Here is a 16,605-nt window from a genome sequence, read left to right as displayed (position 1 = left end):
TAAGTAGCGGTTTTATTGCCTATAATTCACATTTGCTTTTTTAATTTTTAAAAATTTTTTTCACATTTACTCTTTTAAGGTGTACGATTCTGTGATCATCGGTGTATTCACAGAGTTGTGCAGCCATCACCGTTGTTTGTTTCCAGAACATTTTTATCACTCTGTATCTATTAGCAGTTTTGTTTTTTAAAAAAACTTACTGTGTTGGGGCGCCTGGGTGGCTCAGTCGGTTGGGCGTCCGACTTCGGCTCAGGTCATGATCTCGCAGTTCGTGGGTTCTAGCCCCACGTCAGGCTCTGTGCTGACGGCTCAGAGCCTGGATCCTGCTTCAAATTCTGTGTCTCCTCTTCTGTCTGCCCCTCCTGTGCTCAGGCTCTGTCTTGCTCTGTCTCTCAATAATAAGTAAACGTTCGAAAAAGTTAAAAAAAAATAACTTATTGTGATATAATTTGCAGGGTACCTACTTTCGGCAAGACTCCTGGGTGGTGGCTCTGGGGGCTGCAGAGATAGAGAAGTTTGAATCTATGTGGATACTGATCACTGCAGACTAAATGGGGTTTCCCGCAGGAGGGCAGGTGTTGAATATTTGCAGACTTTCTTGTTTATTTAAACTACCTTCAGAGTTGCTTGAAATTTTTGTTACTGCTTGTGAATTATTCTTCTGTGACTGCCAAGATCACTAAAATTTTAGAAAAACGTCGACTGCATTTTAAAGCTCTTAACTGTGTGCAGAATATTAATTACACAGTCATCTCTTAAAATTCCCCTAAGAATTGGAAGAAAATAGGGGCGCGTGGCTGGCTCGGTCAGTAGAGAGTGGGACTCTTGATCTCTCGGGATTGTGCGTTTAAGCTCCTCCTTGGGTGTAGAGGTTACTTCAAAATAAAATCTTAAAAAAAACCCCAAAGAATTAGAAGGAAAGAAAGCTATTCCCTCGTAGTTCTGGTTCTAATGAAGTTTAATGTTTGCTGTAATTAGAAGTTAGGGAGTTGCATTCGTTGAAAATGACAAAGCAGAATTTCCTGCTTATCTATTTGCATTTCCAAGATAGAATCTACTTTTGTATTGCCTGGAGGGATTTTTTTTCCTTTTCATGGAGGCGAGGTCAGTCTGTGAGCAGATCTGTGTTTAAAAGGTTGCATTTTAACTGCAGGTACACAAATGATTCCGTCTTCCCGTCACTGGCCGGGTTTACCATGGGTTAGTGGCCCCTTCTGAAGTCTGTCTTGGCCCGCTGGTGGTGTTTCTGGTGCGGGTGTCAGCAGCGGCCTCGTCATCAGCCTGTTGCTGCCTGGTTTTGAGGGGAGAGGAATCACAGTGGACGTGAGGGTGCCTACTTTATTGTGTTCTGTTAGTGAAAATAAAAACGAATTACCTTGAAGTCTTTTCTGAGGGGTTTTTTATATCCAGATGACCTTTTAGTTGAATAATCCTTTGGGTACAAAATAGGAATTTGACAATCTGGGTTATGCCGGGTCGAAAGGGACCCTTGTCGGAAACGAACCTGTGACCACGCGGCCTGTTTCGTCGGTTTTGCCGCTCTGTCTTTACCTCCAACAAAGAGAATCTGGTTTTCTCTTCCGCTCTGTTCCTGCCGGGATTATCCACAGAGAGCAGGAAATGCCTTGTCTTTATAGCCGCAGACGTTTCAGACGTCACCAACGCGGCAGGTGGCGAGATGAAGATGTACGGCGTCTCCAGTGCAGAGGGCGTTTGCTGCAGGGCTCGACTCTCAGATCACGTGGGTCACCGGCATCTGCCGTCCGCGGCACTTAATGCGCCTGTGACTTCTTGATTCGTTAGACGCCGTAACCTGTGTCATCGGGTTGGGCAGAGGTCAGAGAGCTCTGCTGTTGGAACATCTGTAATTGTGACACAGATATGACAGGTGTCGTAAATCTGCGTTTAAAGCATACGGGCGGAGGATCTAAAACGTAGTGACGTTTGTCCTGACTTTGAGTAGTGAAACACAAAGCCGGGGACACGGAAGCAAATCCCCAGAGGTGTGTCTGTGCTGAGTGGCTGGCCGCCCCTGAGTGTAGTCCCAGGACAGAGGCCTGGAGCATGGTCGGAAGGCACAGAAAGCCGCTCTTAGGATTGTAGGTACCCTATATTGCCGTTTCCAGGGAACACGTCAGGGGACCGCGTGGAGGTGAGTTTTGCTAAAACCCAAATTCGTGGCACTTAGGACGTTGTCCTTTGTAAAAGCTCGCACCGTCGTGACTGGATGGAGGAGTTTGCTGTGATTGTCGGTGCTGCACGGGCTAAATGTCAAGTGGCAACTGGAAAATGATTCCTCAATGTTTTTTTGTGGTGCCGTTATTTCAGGATTGGAGGTCTTAAAGCAGGAAACAGCCGTGGTCGAAAACGTCCCCATTTTGGGACTTTATCAGATTCCAGCGGAGGGTGGAGGCCGGATTGTGCTGTACGGAGACTCCAACTGCTTGGATGACAGTCACCGACAGAAGGGTGAGCACTGATGTGTGGCCGAGAAGCAGGCTGGGATTCGTGACTGTGACATACCCCCCTTGTCCCTGAAGAGGCACCGGTAAGGTGCTGGCAAATAGAGGCCTGCCCGTGAGAGCCAGGTGGGCAGGTCCTGGGTACCCCTCCCTGAGGAAGCCCCAACAGACCGCATGCGCCGCCTTCCCCTCGAGCCGTCGTCACCAGGCGGGCGGGGGCCAGGGCCGTCGTCGCATTCAGTGGAGTGGCTCTGTGCCTGACCCGCCCCAGCGTCCCCCTCTGGCGTCTGCATGTCACAGGCACTGCCACACGGGGGGCCCTTCCCGGGCCGGACCCGCTCTTCCTGGAGGGCCGGCGCCTGGCTCCCCTCCCAGACTTGGGGATTTGGCTGTCGCGAGCCTTCATCAGTGGGGGTGTTTGGTATCCCCGTCGGGGGTGGGGGGCTCGCACAGGGGGACTGGTTCTTAGCAGCCCTGTTCTTTGTCAGCGTCTCTCTGTGCCGCCTCCGAATTCGGGGGTTTGAGTCTGAACGCAGTTTATGTCTCATTTTGTAAAGGAGGAAATGGGGCGTGAAAAGTGGGGCGTCTTTGGCCTGGCGAGGCGGCAACAAAACCAGGTCCTGGAGAACGGGGCTGGGGAGGGGGTGGGAACCTCACGTTTGCGGATAGGGCAGGTAGGGGACGGCCTGAGCGGAGCAGAGAATGAAGGCCTGGGGCGTGAGCTGGGGGCCGTGTGTTCCTCTCTCTGGGTGAACTTGAGGTTCAATAAATTCCCAGCGTTTTGTGTAAATCCTTAGAACGTGGCTGGTCTTTTTAAAAAGGTTAAAGTCACAGTTGAAAGGAGATTGATGTTTTATTTCCATAGAGGTTTTCTTTTAAGACCGGAGATCTCCTGGTAAGAGTCTTTATTAAAATTTTAAGTGCCGGAGAGGGCTGTCGTGGTTCTAACACTCACAGTGGCAGTGCTCTGAGCATGTGGCCAGAGTGCCCTTGAGTGAGCCAAGTGCCTGCTGGTGTCGTGTGGCGGGGGGCCCGTCCGGTCCCGCGTGGCGGCAGCGGCCGGGTGTGAAGACACGGCGGCACCCCTGTCTCCCGATGAGAGGACCCTCCGTGTGGGTGGCGGCCGGCGCCGAGACTCCCTGCGCGTCCCACAAAGCGGCTGACTGTCCCGTTGGCGTGTGTCGCGCGTGGGGCCCACCGGCCCAGATTACTAGACTCTGTACCTGACCTGTCACCTGCGGTGGCCTCGAACCCACCTCCCAGTGGAGTGCACGCTCCGGTCTCTGCTGTGCCCTCACAGTGCAGACAGGACAGCCACTGGGATTGGCAGGAGCTCTGGTGCCCCATTTCTTTTCTCGCTTGGACTCCTGTCTCTGAACCGTTCTGTCACAGGGTCTGGCCGTCCCCGAGTGGGCTCCGTTCTGTCCTCATCGCCCAAAGCCGGGTGGCGCTCGGGCCGCCTGTCCAACCCCGAGCCCGGTGGCAGTGACCCACCTGAGCCCTGGGCCGGGAGTGAAGCCCCCAGTCGGGTCCTGTCTGTCGTGCTGTGACCAGGGAGATTGTGCGCTTCTCAAGAATAGGCGATCCCCCGTCTCCCCTCACTCGGGGGGCGGGGGGGGGGGGCTTTTATTTTCCTGTAGGACTTCCTTAGAAAACTCTGATCCCTAAACAGCACGCCCGTTGCACCCACAGACTGCTTCTGGCTCCTGGATGCGCTCCTCCAGTACACGTCGTACGGGGTGACCCCTCCCAGCCTCAGCCATTCCGGGAACCGGCAGCGGCCTCCCAGCGGAGCCGGCTCGGTCACCCCAGAGAGGATGGAAGGTGAGTGAGCCCGTGGGCGCTGGGAACGGGGCCCGGTAGCGGTGCCACGGCTCCTCTCCGCCGTTCCCCCGGGAGCAGAGCACACGCTCACCCCAAGGCCCTCACACTGCCCAGCCCCACAGTCCTCATTCCCTCTCACAGAGCCCTGGCTCCCGGGGGTCTCTGGGAAGAAGGGCCCACGTTCTGGGCGCTCACGGGTGCCGGGCACTGGGCCGGGCGGTCGTCACGTGGATGTCCTCACCAGGCCTCTCAGAACCCGTGAAAATAGAGCCCGTTCTTTCCAGTCCTGACCTGGAAACGCAGAAGTCACGGGTCGGGGAGGGGGGGTGAGCCGTGGCGACCTGCGGCCTCGCCCGCTCTGCGTAGGGCAGGGCTGGCCCGAGTGCGCTCAGGTCCTCCCCGCCAGGACCGCAAAGAGGGTAGCGTGAGCCAGAGATCCGGTTCTGCGCCTTCTAGTGGCCACGCTGGAAAAGGAAAAAGAAGCAGGTGAAATTCATTTCAGTGAAATACGTTGGCCCGGTTCACCCGAGTGTTACTGCTTAAACATGTGACACTCGACCCGTGTCGCTTGCTCAGTAGCCGCGTGTGGCTGCAGCACTGGACGGTGCAGATCTAAAAAACAGGAAATTTGAAAATGCAGTTTTTGCTTTTGCCTGAGAGTGAAATACTCCAAAAGAGGAAGACGGTCTTCGAGAAGTCTGCGTCCAGGTTAGATTCCTCAGGTACAGCCTCGTGCCTGTGTCTGTGGTCAGTAAAGGTCGCCAGGCCCCTGCCCCGCGTACACTGTGGCCACCGTAAAGGGAGTGGCCGTCCCGCTCGCTCACTCTCGGTGATCACCCGTCCCCGGGGCACCGCTCAGCGCAGGCTCCCCCAGCCTGGCAGACAGGTTCACGGGCGCGGAGCAGGCCTGTCGGCAGGGGGGTCTTCCCCTTCGTGTCCTCCTGACGACCGTGGTTTTCTGTTGTGTTGACTCTGCCGCAGGGAACCACCTGCACCGGTACTCCAAGGTCCTCGAGGCCCGTCTGGGAGGCCCGGAGCCTCGGGCTCTGCCGGCCTGTCCACACCTGTCATGGGCCAAGCCACAGCCTTTGAACGAGACCGCTCCCAGGTGAGTGCCTTGCTGTGCTTTTCCGCTCCTTCCGCGGGGTTTGTGATTCATGACTTTTTTTTTTTTTTTTACGAGGGAGAATGGAATTTTACTGACATCGTTATCAAGTAATCAGGTCTTCCAGCTTGTCATGTTGTGATGATATTTAAGTTGGCGAGCCCCCGTGTCGACCTTTACAGCTGTGCTCTCTGGTGGCGTCCTGCCTAAAGAAGTGCTTTGGGTAATGAGCATTTTGTTAGATTTGGTTGATTCCCGCTTAAAAAGCTGAGGTCTGACAGTGCTGTCCCTTGAACAGAAGCTCCGGCTCCTCCGGCTCAGGGTTCAAGAGTCGAGCGCTCCCTCTTTGTGACGCGGGTTCTGGAGTGCCGGCAGGTCCTTCTGTCGGCCCGAGGGGCCGAGGCTGCTCAGGGTAGGGGTGCAGCCTGGCCCGCGGCGTGCCTGTGCCCTCACCCCCGCGCCCGGTGTGGTCCCCGAGGGAACGACTCCCGCCGCGACAGGGTCCTCGCCGCACCTGCGGACGTGGTGTCCGGACTTGGCGAAGCTGCCCGGTGCTTCGTGACAGTAGCTCCGTCCGCCTCTTCGTCCGCCTCCTTGCCATCCTGAAGCTGCAGCTGGAGTTACCCCTGCCGTTCCTCTCCGGGCACGACAGCCAGCTCAACGCGCCGGTTCCCGTGTTTTCTCCCCGACTCCTCCTCCTCCCTGTTTCCGGCAGGGAGGATGCGGGCTTGTGCGGACGTGGGGTCGTGGCGCAGTGAAGCGGGGACCCGTGTCCCGGGGCAGCTTGGGGGGCAGACCTCCTACGAGTCTCCTTCGAGAGATCGCCCCCGCCCCCAACCCCGCAGGCAGCACGCCTCGTGCGCCCGGCCGCTCAGGCTCCCTCGCCGGGCTGTCCGCCGAGCTTGGATCTCGGCGGGCACGGGCATTGGGGTGGCCGGGGACGGAGGGCCACCGTCTGCTGCGAGCCACCAAGAGGAGGCTGTCCACACGTCCTCGCAGAGCACGGGGCGCACTGCTCGGCTAGAACATGCTCGGCAGAGGAGTGCGGGGCGGGAGAGTCCTCCTGTCTTCGTCGGCTGCTTCTTCCCGGAGCTGATTGTGGAGTATTTTTCCATTCCAGTTAACATCCCATCATTTAATCGTTTCTGATGAGATTCCATTTTTCCGTCCCACTTATTCATAACCTCCCACGATCCTTAGCGTCCAGACCAGACTCCGGTTCCGGCTGCGGTCAGCAGTTCCCACCGGGGACAGTGTTGGCCCAAGTTCCCACAGCCCGTTTTTTTTTCCCCACGCTGCTGTTGGGGACTCAGAAACAGATAAGGCCTCGCTTGGTCACTATGTGCGTCCGCGTCCGTAATCTGTGAGACGCCAGCCGGCTGTCGGGAGGCGTGCGGCGCCTGGGCGCTGCCAGCCCCGCCGGGGATGGTTCTTAACACGCCCGCTCGGCGCAGCCTCGTCTCACACTTCGCGTCCCGTTGAAAATCATTCTCGGTCCCCAGAGACCTAACTCTGGGTCTCGATGGTGAAGCGAAGAGACGTGAGACCGTGTCGGGCGGCTCCAGACAGCCCTTGAGAGGCCTGGTGTCCGTCAGACCCGTGCCGAGTGCACGTTTCCGTCCGTCTCTGACGTGAAGACCCATCTCTCGGTGTCTTTGCTGGACGTCCGGTGTCCGTCCTTAGAGTGGCGCAGCCGAGAGGAGCCGTGGGCAGGGTGACCCCTCCCTCCTTCCGTCAGAGCGTCACCAGCTGCTCAGGCGACGGTGCGGCACAGCCCGCCGTCTGCACGGTGGTTCAACGCGGAGGTGCCGTCACCGGATAATTAAGTTCCGGAGCTGGATCTGTCGGGAGGAGCACACGGCCCCGCACACATCCAGCCGCAGGTCGCAAAGCTTCCGTGGCGCCGATCCCATAACGGCGTTGTGAGTTTCATTTTTGGACTGATGAGACCTGAAACGTACGGTCAGATCCTGGGAGGCCGAACAGACCGTGGTGCTCGCTGGCGTCCCGCCAGTAGGTGGTGCCGAGGAAGCCCCTGCCCAGACCCGCCTCGCCCCGTGCCCCTTCACCCCCCACCCCCGGTGCCCAGAGAGCCGGGCGTCTTTGCTTCCACTTGGCCGAAGTGAGAGACCGGCCTTTTCCAGGAGAGGGAGAAGCAGAAGAACGGGGAGTTCGTAGCCTGCAGACACCCTTTATTCCTTCCCCCGAGCTGGCCAGAGCGGCCTTCGGACGGCCTGTTGGCGCCGGCCCCTCTCTTCTCCGGGTGTGGTCCCGCCGGCGCCGGCCCGCCTCGGGGTCAGGAGCGGGAGTAGCAGCGCTGCCGCCACTGCGAGCCCCGCACGGGGACAGAGCACGCGTGTTTCCTTCCTTCACGCCCGGCCCGGCGGCCCGCCTCTCCCGACCGCTCGGCTGCCGGGCGGTGTTACTGTCTCGGTGGCCGTGAGGTGAGGGCAGAGGCGGGGTGTGGCTCCCGGCGTCCCTCAGAGGGCAGGCTCCCCCGCAGACACCTGCACGCGCCTTCGGCCGCCCGGGTCCCCGAGCCCCGGCTCCGGCTCCCGTCCTCAGGCCCCTTCCAGAGGCCGGCGCGCGCTTTCCTCTCCCGCCGCTCGGGGACGTGGCCGCTAAGCAGAAACGGGCTCTTGGGGGCCCGTTAGGAACCCAGTGGGACTGAGCCCCGCTCTGAGTGCTAACAGCTCGTGTACACGGAGGTGGTTCTGACGTTTATGTCTTGGGACCCGGAAGCTGTCCCCGGTGCGCCACGCAGCTGGACCTGGGTGTCGATGGGACGTCGCTTCGCCTTTCTCTTTAAACCGGTTGTTATTTCTCAGGCGTTGACTGAGCTTCGTAGGCCAGTGCAGCCGCTTATATTTATCTTGTTTTAATCCATTTCCCTGAAGTAATCTTTGGAAACATCAGAAGCTGCTCTCCATCGACCTGGACAAAGTGGTATTACCCAACTTTCGATCGAACCGCCCTCAAGTGAGACCCTTGTCCCCTGGAGAGAGCAGTGCCTGGGACATTCCTGGAGGTCAGTTCTTCGGGGCTTCCTTGTGCTAGAGCCTGTTCTGGTTTGTTCCGGTACCCCCCCATCCCCCACCAGGTGGGCCAGAAGCAAGCCTGAAAGATGAACTAACACGCCATGATCCCTTCAGAACTTTCTGCCTGCATTTTCAATATGAATTTCTTTCATGGTAGCCACGTGCTACGCTTAAACTTTTTGCAGTAGGGTAATTTGCATACTCTCTTTAAAGTTTTGCAAACAAGGGTGTATTGTGTGTCCCAGGGAACGCCTGCCATCTGCTGGTCTTGGTCCCAGCCAGTGGCTGAGCCACCCTGGTTCCTAAACCCTTACTTAGCCCAGAGGTCTCCACGGATTGTCTGGTCTGGCCCACCTGGGATGGGGCTTTACTAGGCTGGGATCCTCCATTAAAAGTAGCTTTGTGTCCCTCAGTTGCTCTGACGTGGTCCCCTCGTTCCACATGACATGGAACGTCCCCTACAGGCAATGGCTTAGGGACCGGTTTTCCCCTACCCGGTCCTTCCAGCATGGCGTGGGCAGAGTTTCTCTGGGGATCCCTGTGCTCTCCCCAGAGGTCACAGCTTCCCAGGGCCTACTGCTTCTGGGAATTGGCACCATGGCCCCTGTGCTCCAACCCTGGGAACTTTGTGTGGTGACGCCGAGCTCCTGAGGGCCTTGCCTGGAGTCAAGGGGTGCACTGATGATGGTCCGTTCTGGAACCCCAGCATCGCCCGGTTACAGAGTCATACCGACAAACCGGGGATCCTCCGGTGGCCGCTCTTGTTTTCTAACCTTGTGTCCCACGTGTGGGAGATTTTCCCAGGGGTCGGGGACTCGGCCAGCCGTCCTGCTCCCTGCCTGGCCTCCCCGCTCGCCCTCCCTCTCAGCTGCTCCGACCCCCGCACCTCCTCTCCTCCCCGGCACCCACACTTGTCCGTCTGCCGGCTCACTTAGGGGAACAGAGCAGCTCCGCGCACCCTCACCGTGGGTCGTGTGTGGTGGGAGGAAGGCCAGTCACGGTGGGCGTGGGGAGGGGAAGGAGCAAAGACCTCGGCCCCCAAAGCTGCTCATCTGGGAACCTGAGGTCACTTCTCCTGAGGTTCGAAAATGACGTTTGCCCCACGGGCCCGGTTAGCGCAGTCAGCGTTTCGTTTCTGACGCGTCTGCCTGAGACCGAGCCCGTGGCCGTGGCCGTGGCCGTGCGGCTCGGGCGCTGCTGACACTCCCCCTGTGCTCTTGCAGGGATCATGCCCGGCCGCTACAACCAGGAGGTGGGCCAGACCATTCCCGTCTTCGCCTTCCTGGGAGCCATGGTGGTCCTGGCCTTCTTTGTGGTGCAAATCAACAAAGCCAAGAGCAGGCCGAAGCGCAGGAAGCCCCGGGTGAAGCGCCCCCAGCTCATGCAGCAGGCGCACCCGCCAAAGACCCCTTCGGTGTGACGTCACACCCGCCGACCGTGACAGCCAAAGAGCGCCTTCGAGGACGGCCGCGACGGGCGGGCGGGCTCGCTGTCCCCAGGGGCTGATCCTGTGTCCAGCTGCGGCGTCCGTGGGTCCGTCCTCAGTGGGCCACCCGCGTGCAGGTGCGTGTCGCGGTGGCCGGGGCCCTGCACGAGGGGCTTGCGGCCCCGCCTCCGGGGAGGCCTCACGCGGTCGCCGCGCACCGAGAGGGAGGCCACGTTTACACAGGTGAAGGCTGCAGCCAAGCGGAACTGTGTTCGTCCAAGGGCGTTTTCTATATTTATTGTTGGGAAAAGTCACTTTAAAGGCTCGCGCTGTTTGGAAACAAAGCTATTTTTTTTGTCCGTGGAATGCGGTTTTTTTACTGTCGCATCATGAGGAATAACACAGATTCCGTGATCTCCTTTTCGATGGAAGGACAGGCTGAGATTGGAAGGAAACTCGCACAAATCTGTGAAACACAGACCTTGGCTTTATTTTTATAAGTACCGATTGCCATCCTGTTTTGTAAGTTGGGGTCTCGATTTCACCATTGTCGGTGAAGAAAATTTTCAATAAATACGCATTACCTATATGAAGCTAAGTAGAAGGGTGTAGAAGACTCTTTTTCTGCCCACCCCGTTTCTCTGCAGACACCCTGGAACGTGTCCGGGTCACCCTGCAGGGGCTGGGGTTTTTGTCGTCCACGTTCGTTTTAAGGTATGACTCACGTGCTATGCCATCCTCCAAAGCGTCCGATTCGGTGGCTTTCAGTGTATTCGCAAGGTTGTGTAACCGTCAGCCCTGGGGTTCCAGGACATTTTCATCACCTCCAAAGGAAACTGTTGTCATTAGCGAATCAGCCTCTTTTCCTTCCCTCCCGGCCCGTGGCAGCCCCTCACGTGCTGCCTGTCCTGAACATTTCCCACACGTGGGGTCACGCGACACCAGGCCTTGTGCTGCCCCTCAGCGTATTTTCAAGACACGCCCGTGTGAGAACATGTCCAGGGTGTGGTGGCGTTTCTGGGCCCGTGCACCAGCCCGCTGTGCGGACGGACCCCTGTCGTGTGTGTGCCTCGGGGGTGGACGCGGGAGCTGCCCCGCTGTGTGGCTCTTAGGAGTCCCGGTGCTAAGGGTACTCGGGTACGGGCTTCTGTGTGGACGCCGGTTTTCAGCTCTGCCGGGTGTGGTCCCCGGGAGCGAGGGGCTCGCCGCGCCCTGTGTCGCTTTCGTCAGACTTTCTGGTCCGAAGCCAGCACACCATTTGATATCCCCAGCAGCTGGGCACGAGGCTCGGGTTCCCCGCGTCCTCGCCCTCCCTCGGCCATCTGAGCGCAGCAGCCAGCTTCCGTGTCGGGTGGTGTCTGTGCTGGGGTTTGGATTTGCGTTTTCCTGAAGCTGAACGACGTCGAACGTCTTTGCGTGTGCTTACGGCCGTCTGCGCGTCTTTAGAGAAGGGTCTGTTCTCTAAAGCCAGTTTCGGCTGGCTTTTCTTTATCACAGACCCGTAGGAGCGCCTCGTGGGTTCTGGGTCCGGGTCCTCCTCGGTGTGTGGCTGGCGCATCTGTCATTCTGTTGCTTGTCTTTCCACTTGCCTGGTTGGCTCCTTTTTGAAGCATGGAAGTTTCTAACTGTGATGGAGGCCGTTTTACCCGCCAGGTGCCGTTTGTAGGAACCCAGAGCCTAATCCAAGGGAGCCTGCTGATTTTAACCCTTGCCTGTCCGGTCTGTTTTCTGGGTGCCAGCCGGCTGACCTCGGCCTTCAGGTCACAGGTGAGGATGCGCTGACCTGAGGGGTAGAGGCCGTGTGGCATCAGGGTGCCGAGGAGGTCCTGGGAAGAATAAGGCCCAGGCCGAGGGCTGAGGGAGGAGTCACTAAGGCCCAGTGCTCCCTGTGACGGGCCATCCTTGGAGGTCACATTGGTGACCTTGCAGTTCTTAACTGCACTCTGTGGCTATTGCCTCAAGACTGGAGGCGTTGCTTAGGGCCCCACCATGCTCTCTCTGCCCCAAACAGCCCCCAGGGCGGGAGCATTTCGCACAGGGCAGCCTGTGTCCTCAGGTGAGCAGTGACCGGAGGGTAGCGTCGGCCCATCAGAACAAGGGGCTTGTGCACGGTCAGTCATGGGGCCTCTGGTCCCCCGCCCGTCCTCCACAGGCAGGGACGGCTCCCCGCCTCCTCCTTCGGACCGTGAGGGCTGGCCCGTGGCCCGTCTTCATCCCGCAGGCCTCTGCGACAACAGGTCCTCCGAATGAGGACGTGGCCTCGGCGTGAGACAGCACGCTGCGGGAGCTGGGACTGGCTGGGGCACCCAGGCCTTGTCTCAGGGACAGCACACCTTCATATTATTCCAGGGAAGCCTGAAATCTGGAGTATGTTGGCAAATGATTGAATTAGAGAAATTTTTTGTGACTTAGGCCGTCCCTCCATCTCTGTTGCTAAGTTCTCCTAACAGCAAGGGCAACGTGGTTGTGGAATGAAGTTCTAGACCCCAGAGCGGTGAGCTGGGACAGTTAATCTCCACGCTGGTTGAAGGCCTTGGGTGCACCTGTCTCTGGCGACTTGGAGGTCTCATCCCTGAAAGATGGCACTTGGATCTGGCAGCGTCTCCTGTTCGCGCCAGGATCCCTCACCTGGCCTTCGAAGTCGGCATTCGCATGTGTCCCTGGCCCTTGGGGCTGGCTCTCCCGTTTAGACGGGGTGGACCTTGCCAGCCCAGCATCGAGCGCTCTCACGGCCGTCTCAGGGCGCACGCGTGTGCGGTTTAGGTTTGGGCGCGGGGTCGTGTAGGTGGGGCAGGACAGGAGGAGGACAGAGATCGGACAGGCGTGAACACAGACCGCACACTGAGACCAAGTCACAAACAGAAGAATCGTTAGCACACCAGGCTTCTTAGGGACCAGCTCCACGCAGGGAACCCGCCTGGGGTCTGACGTGGCAAAGTGAAGTTCAGCAGTGACCACGTGAAGACCGTGGCGGGTCTTCAGATACAGGGTGGCTTCGTAGCATCCTGAAGTTCTGGGCGCGGATGGGGGTGCCCAGGAACTGGCAGCTGTTCTGTGATCTGCCTGCCCAAAGTGCTGCGATAGAGGTGTAACGGAGAAGGAAGGAAGGTGGGTCCTTGCCGGTCTGCTAGCCAGAGGGGTGGCGTCGAGAGCCGTGTGCCAGGCTCGCTGTGCGTTCATTTTTCCTCTCCAGGCACAGCTGGGGGCTCGGCGGCGCGGGTCCCACCTCACAGAGGCAGTGGCAGCCGGAGAGGGGCTCTGTGCCTTGCCCAGAAGCACACCATTGATGCATCAGGATCAGAACTAAGCCCGAGCGCCTCCCGTCAGGGACAGCGACACACGGGGAGCATGACGAGACGCAGAAGCATTGGACGGAATCGGGGCGGGGGGGGGGACGGCAGGGGACAAAGCAGAGTGGGGGCTGAGCTGAGAGAGAGTTCTTCATGGGGGAGCACTTACCCAGAAAGGGACTGAACCTCTGGAGAAAACCGGTTGACGGGGGCCCGGAAAACAGGCCCTCCCCTAGAAGGGGCCTCAACAGGCGCTTGCCCTGGGGATGGCCGGGTCCACCCGGAGGCACGTCCTGGAGAGGATGTCCCCACCTGGCGCAGGTGTTGAGCTGCAGCCCTGGCCGTAGCCCCAGGCCGCATGGAGTCCAGCTCCGGCCCGGCCACTCCCCGCTGTGGGCCCTCTCCTCACCGAGTGGCACTCAGGCGTGTCAGGCGTGGTCGGCGACAGACCATCCCGTGGTGACAGACGTGCGTGATGGCTGTGGGCCCGAGCTGGGCCGCCTCCCTGCTTGTAGGGGACCCTTCGTTGCCCTGGCGTGAGCTCTCCTTGTCCCAGAGAACACCTACACCTTTAAAACAACAAAGACTAGCAGTCGGCTCACCACGACCACAGATACACCTGGGATTCCTGGGGGCCCTGGGGGCCCTGAGAGGCAGGTTCATCCCTAACCGTGTGAGCTCTCGGGAGCCAGTCAGGGGCCCTGTCTGCATGAACCCTGAAGGCGCCGTGTGACAGGAGCGGAAATGGGGACAGCTGGGTGCCCCCGCGCCACCCTCAGCCCCTCCTGTGTGAGGGACGCGAGGGTCTGAGGTCTTGCACCTGCCCGTAACCGTCCAGTGCTCCCCCAGGAGGAGGCCCCGTGCACGATGGCCCCGAGGGCACCTGCCCCGGCCACGTGTGCACTCCCTGCGTCTGCTGGGTGCTCACTGCCCGCCTGGCATCGGCCTGTGTCTTTTTTTTTTTTTTTTTTTTTTTAAGTTTATTTATTGTCGAGAAAGCATGCACTAGTGGGACAAAGGCAGAGAGAGAGGAGACACAACCCAAAGCAGGCTGTAGGCTCTGAGCTGACAGCAGAGAGCCCGACGCGGGGCTCGAACTCACAAACCGTGAGATCATGACCTGAGCGGAAGTCGGACGCTCAACCGACTGAGCCACCGGGCACGCCACACCGGCCCGTGTCTCATGTGCCTTGTGCCTCCTGGGGGTCCCAGCACTGTGTGATGCTGTCACCGCCATTTCTCAGATGAGGAAACCACGGTGAGACCAGCGTTCGAAGCCCAGCTCTGACCTGGGCCTGAGGCCCTTCAACACAGGGCTCCTTCCCCTTTCCCTATGGCGGGAAAGATGCCCACTTTCTGGTAACGATGGGGGTGCTGCTTAGATTTAGATCTGCTGGACACAAAATGGAGTCCGGGAGTCTCATAAATAGATTAAATAGAAGCGTCCAGAGAAATAGCAAAATTCTCGCTTTTTTTCTTAACGGTTGGTACTACCCACATAAGCGGATATTAACACACAGGATGTTGGTTTCATCTGTTGGCGGCCCGAGGGCAGTGCGGGTGCGTATCTTAGAAATACAGATTCCTGGGCCTCGCCCCAGACCTACTGAACCATAGGCTGCGTGGGAAGAGCTCAGCAATCAATTTTAAAAGCTCCCCAAGGTGAACCGCTGGCATACAACCCGGCTCTCCCGCGGCTGGGCGTAGACCCAACCGAATCGCAAGCAGGTGTTTGAGCCAAGTGTGTACGTGGCAGCCCGCGGCCACGCGAGTCCCAACAGCCAAAAGCCGCAGATGAGCCAGAGGTGTGTCCGCAGATGAGCCGAGGAGCAGAAGGTGACCCGTCCGGACGCCAAGGAATGAAGCGTACTGATCGCAAGCCTCGAGACCGCCCTGCTGAGCGGAAGAAGCCTGACACCAAAGGCCACAAATTGTGTGATTCCAGAGCAAGCAAACGCAGGGACAGAGAGCGGGCGGGGCGGGGGCAGGAACCGCTGACGGGTAAAGGGGTTTCCTTTGGGGGACAAAAGTCCTAGAACGGGGTGGTGGTGACGGTTGCACAACATCGGGAGTATACGGAGTGCCACCTGGCCGCACGCTTGAGGGTGTTAAGGTGGTGGCTTGTGTGTGTGTGACATAACCACCAAAACCCCCACGTCTCCCCAAGGGGTTCTGGTACCAGGCGAGGTGGGAGCCCCTGGCTTGGAGGCTGGGAGAGGCCGTCCGGCCGTCCAGACCCCAGCGTCAGCACGGGCCCAGGGGTCAGAACCCGATGATAGAGCCCCTGCAGGGGCTGGGCGCCCTTCTCACCACCTTGCCCTTGCCGTGGGCCTGCTGTCTGGCTGCTGAACCCCCCCGGGCACTTCCTCCTCTGGCTGAGAGGCAGGGTGCCGTTCCCTCCCTTCCCCCAGAGCCAGATTCTGAGATCGCGCCCTCATTAGAGGGAGGGGACAGTTCAGCAGGACTTGCCAGGGCCATGCCCCGGGCCCTGGGTCACCTGGAGGCCCAGCCTCCACTCTGCGGAAGAGTGTGGGGCGGGGGTCCACGGACCTCCAGCCTGAGGGGCGCCGCCGCCAGCAGGGCCCGGGGTGCCCGGTGGACCCGTTTCCTGCTGCCGCGGTAACAAGTTTCTGCAAAGTTGTGGTTGAAAACAAAGCGTTTTCTCCTGCGGTTCTGAAGGCGGGAAAGCCAGAATCAGTCTCACGGGCTAAAGTCAGGCATGGGCAGCGCTGATTTGCTCCGGAGGCTCCCGGGGAGAGTCCGTTTCCTGGCCTTTTCCAGTAGCGGGTTCACCCCGCCCAGGGTGCTGCCCTCGGCCAGGGACAGACGCACAGACGCTGGGGGAAAGGAGGGGCTGCGGGCTCAGGAGCGCAGGTGAGACAGGGACCCTGCTTGCCCAGAGCCGAGCTCCTCCATGCGCCTCAGCAGCTCTTGGGGAGCTTTCTGGAAGCCCAGATGCCCGCCACAGCCCAGACCAATGTCATCCGAAGCCCTGAGCCATGTGAAGAGTTCCTCCAGTATTCTCGTGTAGCCGGGGTTCAGAATGTTGTTCCAGAAGCCCAGAATCAGGCCGAGGTAAAGACACATCGGTACCGACGGTGGAGTTTGACACGCCCCGTTCCACACACATCTCTCACTCCTGTGCCGAGAGCACAGAGAATTCTCAGGAATCCCCGGAACAGCCCTGTAGGGTGGGATCTGCTGTGATCCCATGTCACCAGTGGTCCCAGCGAGGCCCAGACCACAGAACCAATGCACAAAGGGAGCCAGGGACTCTGGCTCCTGGGACCTGCCCTCATCTGTCTTCCAGAACATTCTAACGGGTCTGGGGAAACAAGCGAGGTCACTCTCTCCCTGAAGTTCTGAACCTGTCATGTGGCCCGTACTCTGGAGAAAAGAAGGAGCTGGACCTTGGAGAACAACCCTTGATGACAGGCGCTCCCGTGCGTGGGCGCCGGGC

General features: G+C 59.1%; 1 protein-coding gene across 2 annotated transcripts in view; it reads left to right on the top strand.

The window, feature by feature from the left end:
- The window catches only part of MBTPS1 (membrane bound transcription factor peptidase, site 1), a 53,342-nt gene extending 41,723 nt beyond the window's left edge, over nt 1-11,619 (top strand). The window contains exons 19-23 of one of the 2 annotated variants that reach the window (XM_078439093.2): nt 2,329-2,469; nt 4,155-4,286; nt 5,268-5,394; nt 8,289-8,419; nt 9,653-10,453. In XM_078439093.2, the coding sequence (XP_078295219.1) occupies nt 2,329-2,469; nt 4,155-4,286; nt 5,268-5,394; nt 8,289-8,419; nt 9,653-9,849 (728 nt within the window). In that variant the 3' untranslated portion in view covers nt 9,850-10,453. Of the gene's footprint in view, nt 1-2,328; nt 2,470-4,154; nt 4,287-5,267; nt 5,395-8,288; nt 8,420-9,652; nt 10,454-11,508 lie in introns of those variants that run through there. The other variant, XM_081791569.1, reaches the window with a different exon arrangement.
- Nucleotides 11,620-16,605: the final 4,986 nt, after the last annotated feature.

The sequence above is a fragment of the Panthera onca genome, chromosome E2 (genome assembly GCF_046562875.1).
Source record: "Panthera onca isolate mPanOnc1 chromosome E2, mPanOnc1 haplotype 2, whole genome shotgun sequence".
Taxonomy (NCBI): domain Eukaryota; kingdom Metazoa; phylum Chordata; class Mammalia; order Carnivora; family Felidae; genus Panthera; species Panthera onca.
The sequence above is the reverse complement of the archived record's forward strand: the minus strand, read 5'-3'. Positions and strand labels throughout refer to the sequence as shown.